At 30.2% G+C, this 18,477-nt stretch overlaps 1 protein-coding gene across 2 annotated transcripts in view; it reads right to left on the bottom strand.

Annotated features, from left to right (window-relative positions):
- Positions 1-18,477, bottom strand: part of LOC129981865 (calmodulin-A-like) — a 315,003-nt gene that overhangs the window by 247,284 nt on the left and 49,242 nt on the right. The window contains exon 2 of one of the 2 annotated variants that reach the window (XM_056092901.1): positions 3,024-3,097. The exons of the other annotated variant lie outside the window; for it this stretch is intronic. Within the exon in view, the coding sequence (XP_055948876.1) occupies positions 3,024-3,026 (3 nt within the window). The 5' untranslated portion in view covers positions 3,027-3,097. The remainder of the gene's footprint in view (positions 1-3,023; positions 3,098-18,477) is intronic. 2 annotated transcript variants of the gene reach the window in all.

Here is an 18,477-nt window from a genome sequence, read left to right as displayed (position 1 = left end):
TTATTTAGCTGAGTGGTCTGGGAAATATATAAAATAGTTTTCAATAAACCATTAATAATTTAAAAAAATATTTTGAAGCCAGTATTAATATCTTTTCTATTTCTATGCAAGTGCTGAAGTTATTCGAAAAAAGGCCACTCATTCGAGTGCATTCAGTACTGCGATCCATTTGTTCATCGGTCCTTTAACGCTCCAGTTCTTTAACTCCACAATCCACGGTCAGGAACACTCCGGTAACATCCTTTATTTCCAGATTAATCAGTCTCCTGACACAAGTAATCAATTCTCCCATCTTAAGGTCAAGGTCCCGGCTCTTTGATCGTCTGTCAAGCGTCTATTCTACGTTTTCTCTTATTGACGCGAGAAAATTGGGTCTATATTTTAGTTTTCGCTTCGCCTTTTATTTCCATGAAAGAAGTTTTCTGTTGGCCAAGGTTTCCATTTCCCTCGCAGCGTCAATTAAGACGTCACAAACGAGCGGCCGGCCCACAAACAACCCCTGCCTTGTTGGATTGGAGTTTCGAAATACAATAAAGTTTTATCACGCTCTTAGATGCCTTCTGTGAAGCAGAAGGAAAGAAAATATAGTTTACTTCGAGATGTTCTTTAATGTCTATAATCATGAAAAGTTTAGTTCTGTTTAGCTGTAAGAATGTTTCATTTTTTTTCACTTTCAGTTTGCAAAATGTATTTAGAGAAAGTAATTGTAAAAATCAGAAAACAAGACGTCTTCGGTATTTTTTTAATGACAATTTAAAAATTCTTATCGCTTTTCTTCCAAGCCAGAAATAAAATGTTTTATTTACTCGCGTATGAAATACGCAAAAAGAAAATATTAAAATAGTTTTTTTTTTAAATTTCGACTTTCAAATTTTGATGATTAACAAAGCTTTAAATTTCTGATAATCGAAACTGTGGTCTATTTAGGGAATCAAAATTACGTCAGTCTATAAATTCGTTAACTCGCATAGGGAACGCATGAAGTAAATGAAATTTAGAATATGTATTTAATACTATAATTGTAGAATTTTATGAAATTTTCATTTTAAATTAATTTCCTCAATGAGAAATCTGTATAAAAGTAATGTTCAATTCACAGAACAATTCAAGAACGATACGTGCAAAATGAATGAAAACACTACTTTATTTTTATCGTAATATCTTTACAATCACAGGAAAAAACCATCATAATGGATTGATTGATTGTCGATTTGTCTATTCGTATATTATATATATATATAGATAGATAGATATACACACACACGTGTGTGTGTGTGTGTGTGTGTGTGTGTGTGTAACTTTAAAAAAAAGCAGCAAGCTAGTCGGATGACACATTCTTTTGCTCTAAACTTAAAGACGTGCGAGTAATTTTGACTAAATTTTTACTGTCTATTCTGTTTACATGTTGCTTTCTATCCGTGAAAGCGACAGCCAAGATAAATGATATTTCTTACGTACACTTCACACAAAAAATTATAAATCTACAAAAAAATTTTTAATTCAATTCGACTAGAAAGAGATCCAAATGCTTATAAGAATTTATTCATTATACTAAGTAAGATAACGAAAACTGGGTTGTATTGTGTTAGCATACCAGGATACTTCCGCCAAAGGAGGTTTAATATTTATTTTTTATGTACCATAACAAGAGAAAATATTGAAATTGCAAAATAAAAAAAAGTTTAAATTTTAATCCATATCGATGTCTTAGAATCCTTTCCAAATGTTAAATATTTTTTTTAAATTGTATTCTTTTCTCTGTGTGTGTTGCATGTGTCGAAATTTGCTAATTTGTACAGAAAAATAACTTGTTCTTTTGGAACAAAAAATGTATAAATGAGATAGTTAAAATTCAGCAAAAATGAGGAATTGTTATGCACGATAGTTTGAGAGATTATAGCATGCTTCGAAATCTCATTCTGAAATCTCCAGATATCGTTCCATTGAATGCTTAAATAAATATAACAATGCTGGCTCAATAAGGGGGTGGGGGAATAGGATCGTTCTCAAAAATTAGGGGACTCTTCAGAGGAACTGAAATGATTTATCTTACTCTATTGAATCGTCCATCCTTTTTCATATATCAATATCTGATTAACAAATGACAACGCTATTACTTATTATTTTTTTAAAAAAATGCTTTGAAAATTCCAGCAGGATTTAAACATCTTGTGACAAAAATATAAATTCTTTTGGAATTTTTTTCTTTCTTTTTTTTTTTGTTTATTAAAATAGAATTCGGTCTATGGTATAATTTTAAATGATATCTCAAGTTATTTTGTAACACCAATTCTTTCATAAATTATGGCGAATACTGTTAACAGCTTAGAAAAGTGAATTTCATGTACGTAAGATCGAGTGGTCATGTTTATTCACACTAGAGGGCAGCACGATCAGCTTGTCGGTGAATAATGTAATCCTCCCTCAACTTCCTAGTTTGTGCATGGATTTTATGTACACTTTAATTTTGTATCAGCGTCAAACAATCTTACATATGAGTTACATACAAAGTTTTAATTGTGCTTATGTAATTAAGTGCCATCTCAGATACGAGGATGAGAAGCTTCCGGTATTGTGATAGATTCTCGCCATCCTGGTGGGTAAAGAAATGATATGGAGTCAGTTACCCCATACTGATGATGGTACGTGTCTCTTATAGGAGGAGTTGCAGTGAAGATGGTTTAAGATTCAATCTTAGTTCCTACCGATGCTGCCGCGGCGTCCAGCCTTTCAGATTGATCCGAGCGAGGCCAGGGTAGCCTTTATAGTTAGGTAATTGACGTAATGGCTGTTCATTTATTCTAAATATATTTTAATATCTCTGTATAAATACATTATTTAAAACGATGAAATAAGTAATGAATTAATAATCAATATAGTAGTTTTAATAGATGCCAAATTATTTCTGGCAAATTATCAAGCTTATAAACTCTCCTACCAACGGGAGGCCAAGTATGTTTAAATACTATATAATATTTTCCTGGTTCTGAAAATATTAAAATAAATTAAGAATATTAGCTCACCATCCGTTTTTAAAAAATTCAGTAGCAGTTCAAAAGCTTAAATATTTTCTCCGAAGGGATTCAAGAAAACTCACCTGCAAGAAAGAAACAACAATTAGTCTCGTATTAAGCAAGCCTGTATAAAAATCCGTGACATTTCTGCAATAATAACTTACAAATGATAACAGAAACATCAAAACAAACCTGAAACTTCCAGATGAAGACATGATTACATGATATTGTTTAAAGTTTTATGGGCTTAATCGCATCATCTATTGAATTTCAGGTACAATAATTTTTACTTCATGCAATTATTAAAAATAAGTCTAGCCTTAAAACATTATGTTAAAGTCCGAAATATCGTAGTATAATATAGTTTCATTTATCTACCTTAAATATTACTTTTAAACCATTGTATTTGGATGTTTCTTCTCAGGCACCATTTAAGATGGTGCATCTTTGACATCTTATTTATTTTTGATTGTTAAAAATATCTACAGAAAAGCAAGAAGGTGTAAATCAATATATATATATATATATATATATATATATATATATTCCGAAGCAATAAACTAGTCCATGTATTAGGTGAATAATCCTGCATCGAATTTCTTTTACGAGTATAAATGGTTCAAATATTCATCACCAGTATCAAATCTGTAGAATATGTTTAAGTCAAGAGAACATGCCTTTTTGAAGCTATGCGAATGCTACTTCGGGTTGAATAGCGTCATTTTGAGCCGTCGTCAAATGACAGCCAGTAAGTACCCTCGTCTTTAAACATCCATATTACACAGACGCGAAGATGTTAGCCTTTTTGATGGCAGATGCTACACATTCTACATACAAATACAAAAGAGCGCTTCAATGGAATCCAGATTCGAACTCACGGTTCTCCAAATTCGCTCTATTATCACCAAGCCACTTCGAACATAATGAAGAAGACTAGTGATGAATCAAAATAAAGGAAACGGCTTTTGGAAATGAGCATTAGATCTTAAAATTTAAAAAAAATGATTAAATAGTTGAATGCAGTTATTTTAACTTTAATATTACAAGCATAGTTATTATTCCTAAAATGTCAATTTTGCTACTCATTGAAATTGATTAAATTTCTACAGTAGAACATCTAGATTAACCCCTTAAACAAATCATTTTACAGAAAAATCGCTGTCATTTCTTTCACATCATGGCGGAAAATGTTTGAATAAACTTCAATTGTTTAATTGGTTATATAAAATAATAATAATAAAATTTAGAATCTGGACTAGGGATTTCCAAACTGTGGGTATTTCATTCAATTTTTTGGTGCGTGGCGATAATGTATCATTCCACAATTGTCAAAATGTGAGGTAGGCTTAAGATGTTCTAGTCATGCATTATGCGTATTTTTTGTAAAATTCTTTAACCCCTTTTACGTTCCAAAAGTTTGGGCCGAAAACGTAAACAAGGTCGCGCTGATTTCGAGCCATTCCACGGTTCGGCAAATCGGTCCTAAGTTGTACGTGCACAACTTACTGAATGCAAATACTATGCATAAGCCACAACTGGTTTCATTCTGTGGGATATTCGAGAGGTAATTACAGCCTGATGTAATAATTGTGGTAGATATACTAAAGAATTATTACCCATCTATAAAATATAACAAGAATCAATAACATTTATTTGTAGTCCGATCATCGTACTATGGGCTATGCCTGTACTTGTACGTTAAGGGGTTAATACTAAAATGAATTTTCCCAGCACAAAAGTTTCAATTTGAGACATAAAACCTCTTTATTTTTTTTCATTTTATTTTCCATTTCTTTTCTATAGTTTTGCAATTTTAGACAAGTTGACCTTTTTTTTTTTTAATTTTACCCTGTTTTTTCGTATAAATATCCGTCATTTTAAAACGATATGCAGTAAAAAAGAAAAATTCAGGGACGCCAAAACGACAATTTATAGCCAAACATGGAATGTCTGAATCAATCTTGTGAAATTGTGGCAAACGTAAATCAGTCCCTTTCTGCACATGCGCTGTCTGCGGGCCGAGTTTAAACGCGGCATAATACAAAATATAAATTTTGGCCTAAATCAAGGAAAATGAAATTTTTTCGCTAGTTAAAAACAAGTGAAAACTTCGAAGACTCAACCCCTCCTCCCAGGACAAACCGCCCGGGGTAATTTTTCCACGTAAGATAATTAGAGATTTGATTGTACCATTTTTATTTTATCCTTGGTGTATACCGATAAGAACAACCATTCCAATATTAAAATCAATTGTAACTTCACAAGTAAATGAGTTTTGAGTGTTCCAAAAGTGTTTTTTTTTTTCATTACTTGAAAATTAGGAATATGTTAATTCATAATACTTTCAAAGTTTTAAATATTGCAAGCTGTAGTGCGATATACGATTGTATTAAAATATCTTTATTCCAAATGGTTCAATTCTTAAACTATATGGAGAAAACACAAGTTAGGAACTTTTGACAAATCCAGCTATAAAGACTTAGCTCTACCAAAAACTCTTCCCAAAACAGAATTCGATAAAGATAACTTTATTTTCCCCATGATTTTAAACCGACTGAAGCAACCACAAACTGGCTATTCCAACCCGCTGGAAGGTACACGGAAAAACTTTAATAGCAACACTGGCGGGAACTGTGGTTGAGTCCTAAGGGCCATCAACAAGAGAAGCCAGGCCTCCACTTTTTCGATTACCCAAAAAGGTAGCGTGAACCAATCACCATACCGGAAGTTTCTCTTCTCATTTACGAGGTGCTCCCCGTAGGACAAACAGACTGAAATAGCTCGAGATTGATATCAAGTTTCTAGAGAAGTAGATTTTGTCGCCAATATGGGTACACAAATATTCTAGTTTGATGGTTTTGCTAGCAACTCTTCGCCTTCATTGTTGTCGTAATTACAAACCTTTGAGGCAGTTAACTTTTATGTAATAAAAAGTGTTTTAAAATAAAATGATTGTTTTTAAATATTTAAAAAATAAACCCCAAGGTTAACTCACTGTGACATAGGATGAAGTCTCTTTGCACTTAGGAAGACTTAATATTAGGTGATTTCATGAAATATATTTAATTTATGTTTATGTGAAATATTGGCTTAGCATGAATACACAGGATATTCAATAAAATACTTTTAAGCCCGTTAATTTCAAAACAGTGTCTCCGAATGTCAGGGAAGAAATGTGTACTTATGATCAATTGATTATATATATATAATTTGTTGTATGGGGATTAGTTCCCCTTTTTAACCCCAGATGGCAACATTCCCGTTGTCTTGAAAGTTATGTAGGAAAGATTTCTTGTTTTCTTGGCAGTCAAGAAAAGGAGACGTTAACGTGAGTGTGAGCGTAAATTAGCTCGCGAGGAAAGGCAGAGTAAATTTATTTTAACGATCACGTGGAAACCCAGCGAGTTTCTTGCGAAATTAGTAGTTTATGAAGAAAATAGTTTTTAATATCTTGGAGAAATATTCGCAGCCGTGATATAGAATTGCTTATCGGAAATTGTATAAAAATAAGGTGTGGCTCTATGTGAATAAATGGATGATAGTCAAGAAAACTTTTCTGATTTTCCTTGCATAGAATCATCCATTTTTGCAAGCAGAAGCACAGGGTATGTGCTCACGAACAGTGCAGAAATACTTCGGTAGGTACATGTCCCCTATATTCGACTATTGTGAAAGATTCCAGAGCCCCTAGCAGTAAAATAATGAAATTACAAAAAAGGAACTAAAAACGGCAGATCTGCCAAAAAGCCCAGCCCAATTAGAAGAATATACGCTATACCATCATAAAAACACAGGAAAAAGTTTTATTGTGTTATCTGTAAAACTGGCGAAGATATTTGCGATTAAAATTATGAACTTTCCGTGCCTTGAAAAAGGGTTCGTCCCAAACTGAAAAATGTATTCTTCAGTGTTATCATGCAGTTTTTCCGAGTTAAGAACGTTCGCAAGTACATCTTCCAATACAGTACGCATTCATTTTTCAGTTTTTTAATGAATTCAACATAGTTACTTTATTATAGGTACACGTTATTTTCCTGGCTAGATGAAACGACTTTATGAATTTAAAAGGCTTAAAAGAGCATTGCCGCTCACCCTGTATATGTCAATCTTAAAACTTTAAAATCATACTTTTATTAGTTTTTAACAAAAGAATTTTTTTTTAAAAAATTCTCAATCATGAGATCACATTTTTTTCAAAAAAGATTAAAAGGATTGCCACAACTAAGGATTTAAAAGTTGGTTAAATCAATTATTTAACTGATAATAAAATTCTGTAAATATATTAAAAGAGTGCATTGTCATCGGAAATCAAAAAAAAGAACAATTTCATAAATTGTGTTAATTAGGAAAAGAGAAAAATATCGATTACAAAATTACTCTTAAAAAAAAGAAAAAACTAAAAATAGAAGTGAAAAAAAAAGTATTCCTTTTATGATATTTACAACTGAAATCTTGAAAAAACGTTAGAAAAACTAGATCTAATGTCCATAATTTTTTTTAATAACAAAATTTTAAAGAATGAAAATTAATAAAAATATTAATTATCTTTTCTCTTATACAAGATCTTATTAACAAAAGCAAATATGTTTATCTGAAAAAAATGTGTATTCTTTTAATTAAATTTTTTTTCAGGGGAATCTAGTGTCAAAAGATGCCGCCCACACGAGCACACAAAAACTGCTCGAAATTTCTTAAGTCTGCATTTCCTTAAGTATGGAATTTACAACAACCATTCGTAATTGACATAACCACCCACAAATGAAATAAATTAAATATATTATGGAATTTCTTCAATTATATAAAAAATATTCTAAATGAAAACGGAATTTCCAACAAAATATCTTCATGTATGATATAAGCATAAAAAGTATTTCGCATCCTTTTTCCCCGATTGAAAATTTACATCAATTATTAAATAGTATGGGACTGCTCCATCTCTTATACGCCTCCGCCTAAATATTCCGAAGCAATTTAAAATCCAGTCGTAGGCGGGGATTTTTTTTTAAATCAAAACAAATAAATAGCTAAGGTACGTGGGAGGATATTATCGAAATCAAATCCACTTTGTTACTATTGGTGATTTTAAATTGCTCATCATTTATTTTAAAATTCGAAATAAAAGTACCGAGTATTTTCTTGAGTTTTGATTTCAATGATTTTGTGACCTTTTATTCGGATAGATTCTAACAGAACTTTATTTTGTCATAGTTTCTGAATGCCATTTTTATTCATTTTTTTAAAACTTTATTTTACGATCTTATTTTGGGAATAATGAAAATTGCTAATACTATATTTAACATGTTAACTAAGTCGCAATCAGATTATATCTAGTAAATTTTCATTTTCATTGACTTTGTTTACAATGATTTTAAGGCTGGCATACAAATTATAAATTCCTCAACACGAAAATTGTAGATTCAAAATCTATCAGAGAACAATGTTCGTGTAGACTTCATTTTTACGCAAACATTTTTTTACTTGCGCACCTCGTAACCCATCATTACTCCTCCACATGCCTCAACATAACCTCATTATGTATAATTAATAAGATTATATATATGATGTCCACCATTAAATTTGTTTTTCCCGCGTAACACAAAAGACTATTTTACATAACTTTAGTATAAAGTCATATCATTGACACTCTGACCCGTCCAAAGGCACACGGATAAATAATACTGAATGACCGGACCGCCGCAACAGCAACACTGGCGGGAACTGTTATTGATTCCTAAGGGCTATCACCGGCCACGGTACAACCCATCCCGAAGGAAGTACGTCCCGTCATCGATGCGAGGAACCAGATCCCCCACCTATTTATGTAGCCCCCAGGGTGGCGAGATCCAACCACCATATTGGAAGCATCTCATCCTCATTTCGAGGTGCCCTTTTACCTTTAGGAGTATGTGTACCAAAAATTAATAAACGCAGTTTTATTGATCTTACAGCTTCCATACATTATTCTAATTCTTAAGTTGAAAGCTTCGCAAAGAAGATTTTTTTCATTGTTTCAATTAAATTTTTTAATTACAAATTAATCAAAGTGCTATAATAATAATTTTTTGGATTCATTTAAGAGTAAATAATTCATTTTTTTGTAAATAATTCTAGAGTATATTATTGAACAATAATCCATTTTGCACTAATTGTAAATTTTAAAAATTGAGCGTTTTAGCGATATTAAATTTATTAAACTAAATTTTTCTTTTAATAAATTTTTCAAAGTTGATTTTAAACAAAATGTCAAATTTTTATTATTACATTAATATTTAAACCAATTTCATTACTCCAGCAAGTTTTATATTTGTGTGCTGGCGTCAAACAAATAAAAGTATTTTTTTTAATTAATTTTTATCAATATGACAATATTTTTGCCACTATCTTTTTCAGTAATTCAGTGGTGCCAAAATCGTTACGCACTGCAGGTAGAACGAAAGTAAGATAAAGAAACCTTGAAACATTCTTATGCTACAATATAATAGCCTAGAAGGTCTGAGTTTAAGGAGCTTTTAACATATAATAAATAGAAATGAGAATGTCTCAAATAAGGCAATAAACAGTGCCCCCGTTCCCTCCCCCCCTCAGCGGATGTATTGATTACAAAACAGTTTTTAAAATAATTTTTGTTAATCAAAAACAGTCAAAATATCCATGACTAAATTCTACCGTATTGTTCTTAACAAACAATTTCAGTTAATCTTCAAAATGGTGCTGTACTTAAAGCAAAAAAAAAAAAAAAATATACAATAGTTTTTCCTCTTATCAGAAAAATAAGAAATTACTCAAATCTGAGGCTAACAGCAAAAGATAAATTTGATAATAACTTATAAATCATCACTAAGTTAATTAGAAGGAGTGGTTTCCTTGAAACTTGCTCGTATATATCTAAATAAAAAATTTTATCCTTCCTACCCGCACATAGAAAGATTGGACTTTGAGTAAAGCCGTAAACGCTACAAGTACGCACATTTTTATTTTCGAAGTCCTGCAATGACTATTTTTTACTTCGTAGCGAGTAAAGAAACCAATTATTCATTTTTTTATACCTTTTTTTTTAAAAAAAAACTAAAACTTCACACATAATTATAATTTTAGCAGCGAGATCGCATACCAGATTTCATTTATCTAAGCCAATGTGTTTTTGTACAACTATACAAATGGCCAACCTTTTGACAGATTTTATTGAAAATCTGAGGCAGATCTATAGCTTAAATGTTTAATTATGTACCAAACTTTATTTATCTTGCTCTAAACGTCTAGCAGTTATTGTGTTAAATTACACTCGAATATAAAGACAAACTTCCTGAGAATAGCTTCCATTTTAAATATTGTTAGAAATCTGCAAATTCGGTACAAAGAACACAGCCCAAATTTTATTTGTGTTGCTCTAAGCGTTTTTGAGTTTATGTGTACAGACAATTTCCAAACAGACTAATAATTTTGGAGACAAAAACACCAAAATTGTGTTTTTCGGAATCAGAGGTTTGAAACGTGGAGATTCATTAAAATTACGAAATCGAATTTTCTGACGATTACAAGATCTTTTATTACAAGATGCGAGAAAATAAAAAATAAAATGTTAGTTATCCTTTTAAATATTAAAGTGAATGACTGAGACACCATGCATGTTAGAAATAAGCTACGATGTGATTTCAACACAATGTTGAAATTTTTAAATATGAAATTAATGTTTTTTTAAATGTAAAATGAATACTTCGAAACCGAATTACAAGAAGCAATTAAAAAAATTTATACTACAAATAGTATTAATTGTTTGCTTTGAAATTAGGTAATATTTCTAAAAGAAGAGAACATTGTTCTGTGGGCAATGATTGAACGGGCTACTTTAAAATATTATAATGAATTATATAAGAAATAACCAAAGGGAGTTTTCTTATTTAGAATACAAAAAAAGAAATAACATTTAACCTGACAACAACTTAAAAAGAGTTATCAAGGAGAACAATACGCAAACGGGTGAATATAGTAGAGTATAAAACTCTAAAAAAAATTTAACAAAATCAAAGTAAGCTTATTTATTTCTATCTAACACATAAGGATCTGCCATATTTACTTTGCACAGGCCTAATATTGGTAAGTAACTACAAAAATAAAAAGCCTTGCACTTCGCTAAATACTACAAAAAAAATCTTTTTCTTAAAGCATGAAGAATTCCATTTTTTTATGACCATATATTTCTTCCCGTAAGAAAAACCTACTTTTTCAAACTCCCAACACAAATTTTAATTATTGTCGTTACATTTTTTTTTATGTTAAGTTTCATTTTTTTGTAAATGAATATCATTCCGGGAGCATTTTTAAATTCTACAACTTTGCTCGCGTAAATTAAATACTGGCATCAAAGTGCATTCCCTATATAATGATATCGTTTGCACTTGTTATATATATTGTTCACAAGTATATCAATTAGTACAACATTTATTTCCGTTCTTAAAATAAAACTCATAAATGCATTATAATAGAAAAATACAACAGCAATTAATATGCTGCTTTTCTGTTACTCAAAATTTAGGAAGAATTAATTCCATATTTACATTATCTTTTCATTAGATAAAAGAATGAATGTAAAAAACAATCTTGTTATCAAAAACTTTTGAAATTCTTTGTTTTATTAAATAAAAAAATTATCCTTTTCATAAACCCTCAGAGAGTTTCGAAGAATTGCCTTTTCCTTTAAGGCAATTGGAAGAAATTATATAAAATAAATCTATAAATCTATTCTGTGACAGAAACATTTTTCTCAAAGATTCATAACTTAGGGAGGGAAAAAAACTAAATAAATCGCTCCTTCCTTCTCTAGAAATTTATAAGGTTATTTAATCCATAAAACGATGTTTTTCCCATGCCAATATAAATCCCGTGATATTTTCATTACAAGAAATGTTTTCAGAAAAGCAAGAAAGTCTGCTCTAGAATTCCGACTTTCGTTTTTTTTTTTTTTTTTTTTTTAAGAAGGAACATTCCATCACTAAAATTGATTTTTTGCCGAATCGAAACATTCCTCTAAAAACATGTTTCTGAAAATAAAAATAATTTTAAAATAAAATATAGTCGAGGATGGAATAATACTCAGGTTTTTCTCCTTCATTCACGGCAAAAAAAATTTTAAGAAAAATTTCCACTTTAAAAAACTCCATTCTTTTGTATAATAAGTCTGCGCGGATAAATAAAAGAAGAAAAAAAAAAGAATTCTCGCCGGAACAAGGCAAAAGTAGTCTTTTTCCGTTACTTCTTAACTTGTTGCCATCCCACGGGAGGAAATTCAATCCAGAACAGGGTATTGGGAAAAATTCGTTTTGAAGGAATCTTCTTGAGGTGAAAACCAGAATTTCTAGAAGAATATTTTGGAATGGACTTATTTAATATTACAAAAGATTTGGCTCGAGATTTTATTTTCTAACGGGCTAAATCTGCTGGCAAACATAGGGTTTATATGCAAATACTGTTTCAAAGATACAAAATATTTTACCCAAATTTCAGACTTCATATTTTGCATATTTTCATCTAGTAGTCAGACTTATGTCAATACCACTATAATTCAATTAAAAAGATTTTTTTTTGTGTGGAATTTCCCTTAAACATTGTTTTCTAATATCGATAAACGGGAAATATTTTCTAATTTCTAAAACTTTTTCATGGAGTAGTTTTAATTAAATTTTAATTTAATTAAATAAAACTGTATAAACAAAGTTATTTGATTTTTTTTCTCAAAGAGCAAAAATTTTCTGAGGTTCAATTATCTTTTAAACAGTAAAAAAGAAAAATCATGATTTAATTTCCAACAATTTCAAGAGATCATTCATTAAATAGCTGAAATATTTAAATATTGTATTTTTTAAACCAGGATAATTGAACAGCAAATTCAATCTATTCCACATAATAAATCTCTTTTCAACTTGGAGGCTTAGTAAAAAGAATGCAAGATGTTCAAAAAAAATTAACATCTTATGAATTGTGCCATTTTTATAAACGTTTCTTACTTTTACGAGACCTACTAATGTGCGAAACTTAGCGTTTCTATTTATGGGCTAACTTTTTGAGTATTAAAGGAATGGAATCGTCCCTTCTGTATGAGAGTTTGGTGATGAATTGCCCCTTCTGCATAAATTTTCGTTATGCGCCCGAAAACGCCCGCTTCAGGGCTTTGTCGGAATGGCGATTTTAGACGTTTTTGGGCTCATAGAGTTATACCACAATTTATAGTTGCTTAATTTGTTTATATGATAATTGAAAAATAAATCCACAAAAAATTAACAGTTAAAAGGTTTGGTTGAAGATTATATTGGTTAATCACCATCTTTTTTTAAAAAAAAGTTTTGTTCTTTGAAAATATTCCTTATACCCAAAATAAATATTTAAAATATATATATTGCTGCTATATGCATGAAATGTTATCACTTTGAAACATTGACAGGAAATGTAAAATGTTATCTGCTCTTTACGTATAGAAATATGTTATCAGCTCTTTACAAATAGAGTATTAAAAATGGTCCGGAAGAATCACTATACTAAACATCAAAATATCAAATCAAATATATTAAATATCAATTATCGTGCAAAAGTTGCATTTAAAAATAAGCTTCAATAGAAATCATAGAACTTAATAAAAGGCAATAATTAACACAGGCAATAATTTTGTACCTTAAGAATGATTACATCTTACATTAAGCCCCCCCACCCCAAAAAAAACAATGGAATGTGCTTTACGATTGTTTATTTTAAATCTTGGAACAATGAGCAAGAATACATCTCGATACCACACGAAATACACAGAATAAGGCCGAAAACATAAAATGTTGTACAAATCTGAATTTTAAATAAAAAAAAATTTTTTAATTCTACAAAATTTTAAATAACCATCTACGAAAAATTTTGAAACATTTCACAGTTAATTGAAAAAACAGCACAGTTAATTGCATTAAGAGCTACAGTGAGTTTCAAATTCTAGATGTGATTTGAAACTTTCGGGTGTGAAAAAAAAGTGTACACTTTCGTATTTTATTAGGCGACGCACTTTATTTTTTAATAAAGTGCATCATCAACTAACGAAATATGAAAATTCGTTTGAGGTAACTTTTACAGAATTTCAGGAAGAGCACTGAACGGGAAGAAACTTTAATAATATGATAAGAAACATTAATTTTCCAAAAGTTTTTATCTCTAGAAACCCTCTTATGACTAGGATATTTGTTAAAAATAGATAATTAAAGGTTTGGAAATTAATTACAGAAACATTTTCTTCAACCCAATAACATAGATTAAAAGTTTCCACATTCGAGACATCTTTCATTTAAACGTAAGTTTTTTTAGTAGATTTGGACAAAGTCATGCAGTTGGAGGAAAACCGTTTCTAAAAATAGTTCTTTTAGAAATTAATTTTCAACATTTTCATTACGCGTGGAACAACTTGTGTGTAATCTCAGTCGTTTTTTTAAATTAATATATTGAACACTAAGTAACAATTTGTAACATACGATTCTTTTTTAGAAAATATTGAATATCGTCCATTTTTGACTGAACTGAGAAACTAATGTCTTTCGGTGACTTGAATTCATTCTTATTTAAAAGGATATGGAGATCCTTTTTGAAATTCCGAGTTCCAAGATTTTGCATTTTCTCTAAAATACAACTTCTTTGCATGTTCATAATTTTAAAAAAATTGTAGAAAAAAATTGATAATTTTCTCTTTAGAAAAGGTAAACAGATTTATTTTATGCATAAAATTAATTCAGCTTACGTCAAAATTGTTGCTATTTGAATGTTAAAAAGAAGAAAAAATTATTCTGAAGAACCATTACACTGTATTTGTTGAATGTAATTTTGTACAATATTGCCCAACAGTGTATAATGCTGTACAATATTGCCCAACAGTGTATAATGCTGTACAATATTGCCCAACAGTGTATAATGCTGTACAATATTGCCCAACAGTGTATAATATTGAATATAATATTGTACAATACTAGTGCAACATTCTGCACAATATGGAATTGAAAAGTATTAAATAATGCAGAAATTTTTAACATATTTGTTTTTCGATGCAACACATATTTGATATTTCAATATTTCATTCAAATGAAAAAAGAAAAAAAAAATTCTATACTTACAATTTTTTCAAACTTTCTCCTGGTGTAACTAAGCTATCTCAACATTTTAAGATTTTTTATGTTTTTAGTAATTAATTTTTTTTGTTTAAACTTTTTCATTACGATTAATAATTAATCGCTTTTCTACTTTCTCTCCACCTTATTCCAGTAATTGGGACCAAGCGTAGAGGATTGTTTTGGATCGCCTACCCAATAACTTAATATATCTATTGAACATTTTATTTACATTTTGATACTTTTTCGTGACAATTCAATAGGACTAAGTGTTATAAATGGAATTATATTCTTTTAGCATGATGACATATCGATCAACAAGTGAAAAATTTCTAATTGACAAACAATAAGTGAACAGAAAATGTTTAAGTATTGTGTGAATATTTTTTTTATTTATTCGAAGTTTTATTTTATTTTCCTTCCATCATTGATATCTTTTAATCAATTTTTAAAGGAAACACCTTATTCCTCAAGCTGCATTTTTGCAATGCTCAACGATCTAATTCAACGTGTCTTCCTTAGAACATTCTACTCTAACACAGAACAAAGAGCAGAAAATACAAAAAATAAAAATATTTAACTAATCAGTATTATTTTAAAGTGTATAATTTAAAAATCATGGCTATATAAAATTGAATATATGATAATGTGGCTTATAAATTTAAATGTTATGACATTCATGTCTTTTGGTATCTTAATGAAAATTAATGCTGTAACATTCTTTTACTCAGAATGTTAAGCACCAAATTAAAATAATCTTTGAAAGTTCATTATTTAACACAGTTTGCAAAACTCGTATTCCATTTCAAATTTACTTGAAATTACTTAAATCGTGAGAGATTGTGAAAAAATATCAGATAACTTTGTAGATTCATTATTATTAAAAATAAAATAGCAGTCTCTAAAGGAATTTAATGTATGACTAGCAGAATCCCCATAATGTTACTAGTGATATTATTCTAAAATGAATCAAAATCACAACTACATAAAGTAATGAAAATGAAATCAGAAGAATAGCAATGTTTTTGGACGTTTATTTTTCTTCTCGATATCATGGATTTCACTTACGGATAACAGAAATTGAAAGAAATAGACGACAATTAGAACACGCTCAACAAAGCGAAAATGAAATTAGAAATATTGTTGCAACTGAGGCTGTTGGAATTCAATTGTGTAAAAATAATTTTCATGTGTCTTGGAGAATCACTTCTTATTTGGCTACTTGCCAAGTTCGGATAGGAAAAACATGCAACAAGTTAAATAAGAATCCAATGTTACTTGTTTTGTAACTTAGATCTGTGAAAAAAATCTTTGAATTAATCAGAATTAAATAGCAATAAAAGGATTTTAATTATTTAAAAAGTATTTAAAATTAGAGAAATAATTCAATTTTTATTTCAAAAATATTTTTTAGAAGATAACGAAATAAGTATAATCATTGCTGGATTTTATTAAATTCTTAAAATTTTATAGAAAATTTATTATTCAACAAAAATTTTTGAAATTCAGTGTTTCACATTAGATAATAACAATAAATTTTATTAGAAGGTAAATAATTTGTTCTATTCTATGGCACATTGACTGTTTTCCCCTTATGAATATCAAAAATGACAGTGATATTAAAGGATATTGTGTATTTTTGTGTTCCTATCAGTAAAAAACTGGCAAGAAATAAAAAAACACACAAGAAATAAAAACTACGATCTTAAATGTTAAATCATTTGAACCATTATTATGAATACCTGTATGCCAAATTTCATAACTGTAAGCGCGATAGATTTGCTTGGATGTCTTCAATATTGACATGCATGTGCACAAACATTTCGCTTTAAAAAAATAAACCAAGTATATAAAACGCTTTTCACAACGAATTCTTTACTGCAGAATATACTCCACAGATCAGGCAATATAATGGTCCAGTGGAAAGGCATTGATATCCTGCATGCCTTTCTTATTTGCCTGTGCCTATATACCCTGCCTTGAAAATATAAATCAGCGATGACGTCAGTCTTGTAGAACGAAAGTTGCGAAGATAAAACGATTTTATTTTTACCAAACTGACACGGACGAATAAAATCCAGAAGCGTGTGAAAAATATTATGCCCTAGGCAGCACTTCCTCCAGTAGATAAGGCGTTAAAAGTATTCGTTAAAAATTTACTGGGGAAAATGTGAAGAAAAATGGCCCCATACATTCAGAGAAATTAACAATATCATCAGGAATGACGAAAGGGACAGGAACGAAATGGTTATATAACTATACTACCTTCTCTTTTGATACAACAGATGGCGTTACCTTATTAACATCAATGTATTTTCCCATGATCCTTTTTTTTGAGGGGGGGGGGAGAGGATCGTTATCAGATTGTATTCTAAGTGAGTGTCTTGTGTTTTCGTGTTCGTGTTTGTTTTGTCTTGTGAAATGTGGAACTCAGAAAATAATGTTCCTGGAAATCGTCTGTTATTTTCATCTACCTCATAATGAAGTTATAAAGAGTCTCGTCCTTCTACAAGATTTTAATAAGTTTTCAAAACTCTAAAATGCATTTAGTTGATAACTATCGTTCTAAAAATTTGTTACCCGATATTAAATAAAAAATAAATTTTTAAGTAATATACAATAGTTTTAAAGAAATCGAAAGGATTTTTTATTAATTGATTTCTGATAATTAATCAGATCAGTTTGAGAATTTGGTATAATACCACATTATTTGTCTAACATTCTCATTTCTAAAAAGCTCGCGACGTTTCAATGTCGACTGCTTCTGCCGTTTAATTTCCGTCTTCTTTTTGGCAACGGCACGCGAAAGAAGAAAAGACATCTGTGGGTACCTCTTAGCAACCGCGTTCTGTTCAACATGACACATTGTCTTTATTCCGCCAGCATTCCTCGAACTGATGCACCTTTGCCTTCCGTTGTTTCCTCCATCTTCAGCACAGATAGCTAGTGTGTTGCCAACTGCTCGTGATAAAATAGTAACAGAAATAGAGTAGGCAGAAGTGCTGCCATTATGAAAAGTAAAACCACTGCAATGCGACAAAAGTACCTGTGAGCTACAGAGGAAAGAGTTTCAAAGCAGCAGAAACACTCGACTTTGCCCTTCGGCTTCGAGTTTTTTTTTCTATGAGAAAGGAAGCCTCACCTCTCTCAGCGTGTGGGTGCTATTTTAGTTTATTATGGTTGGAATGGTGCGAAGGATTGTTTCTTTTCAGTTCAAATCTTTTTCGTTTTGTGTTGCATTGTTTGCTCTGTGGATTCGAGACTAAGGAGTACACAACAGGAAACTAAAGACTGTCTCATTCGAGTTTAAAGTTTAAATAAATATTTAAGGACTGCTTTTG

Source organism: Argiope bruennichi, chromosome 8 (assembly GCF_947563725.1).
Source record: "Argiope bruennichi chromosome 8, qqArgBrue1.1, whole genome shotgun sequence".
Lineage (NCBI taxonomy): Eukaryota > Metazoa > Arthropoda > Arachnida > Araneae > Araneidae > Argiope > Argiope bruennichi.
This window is presented reverse-complemented; position numbering and strand designations above follow the sequence as displayed.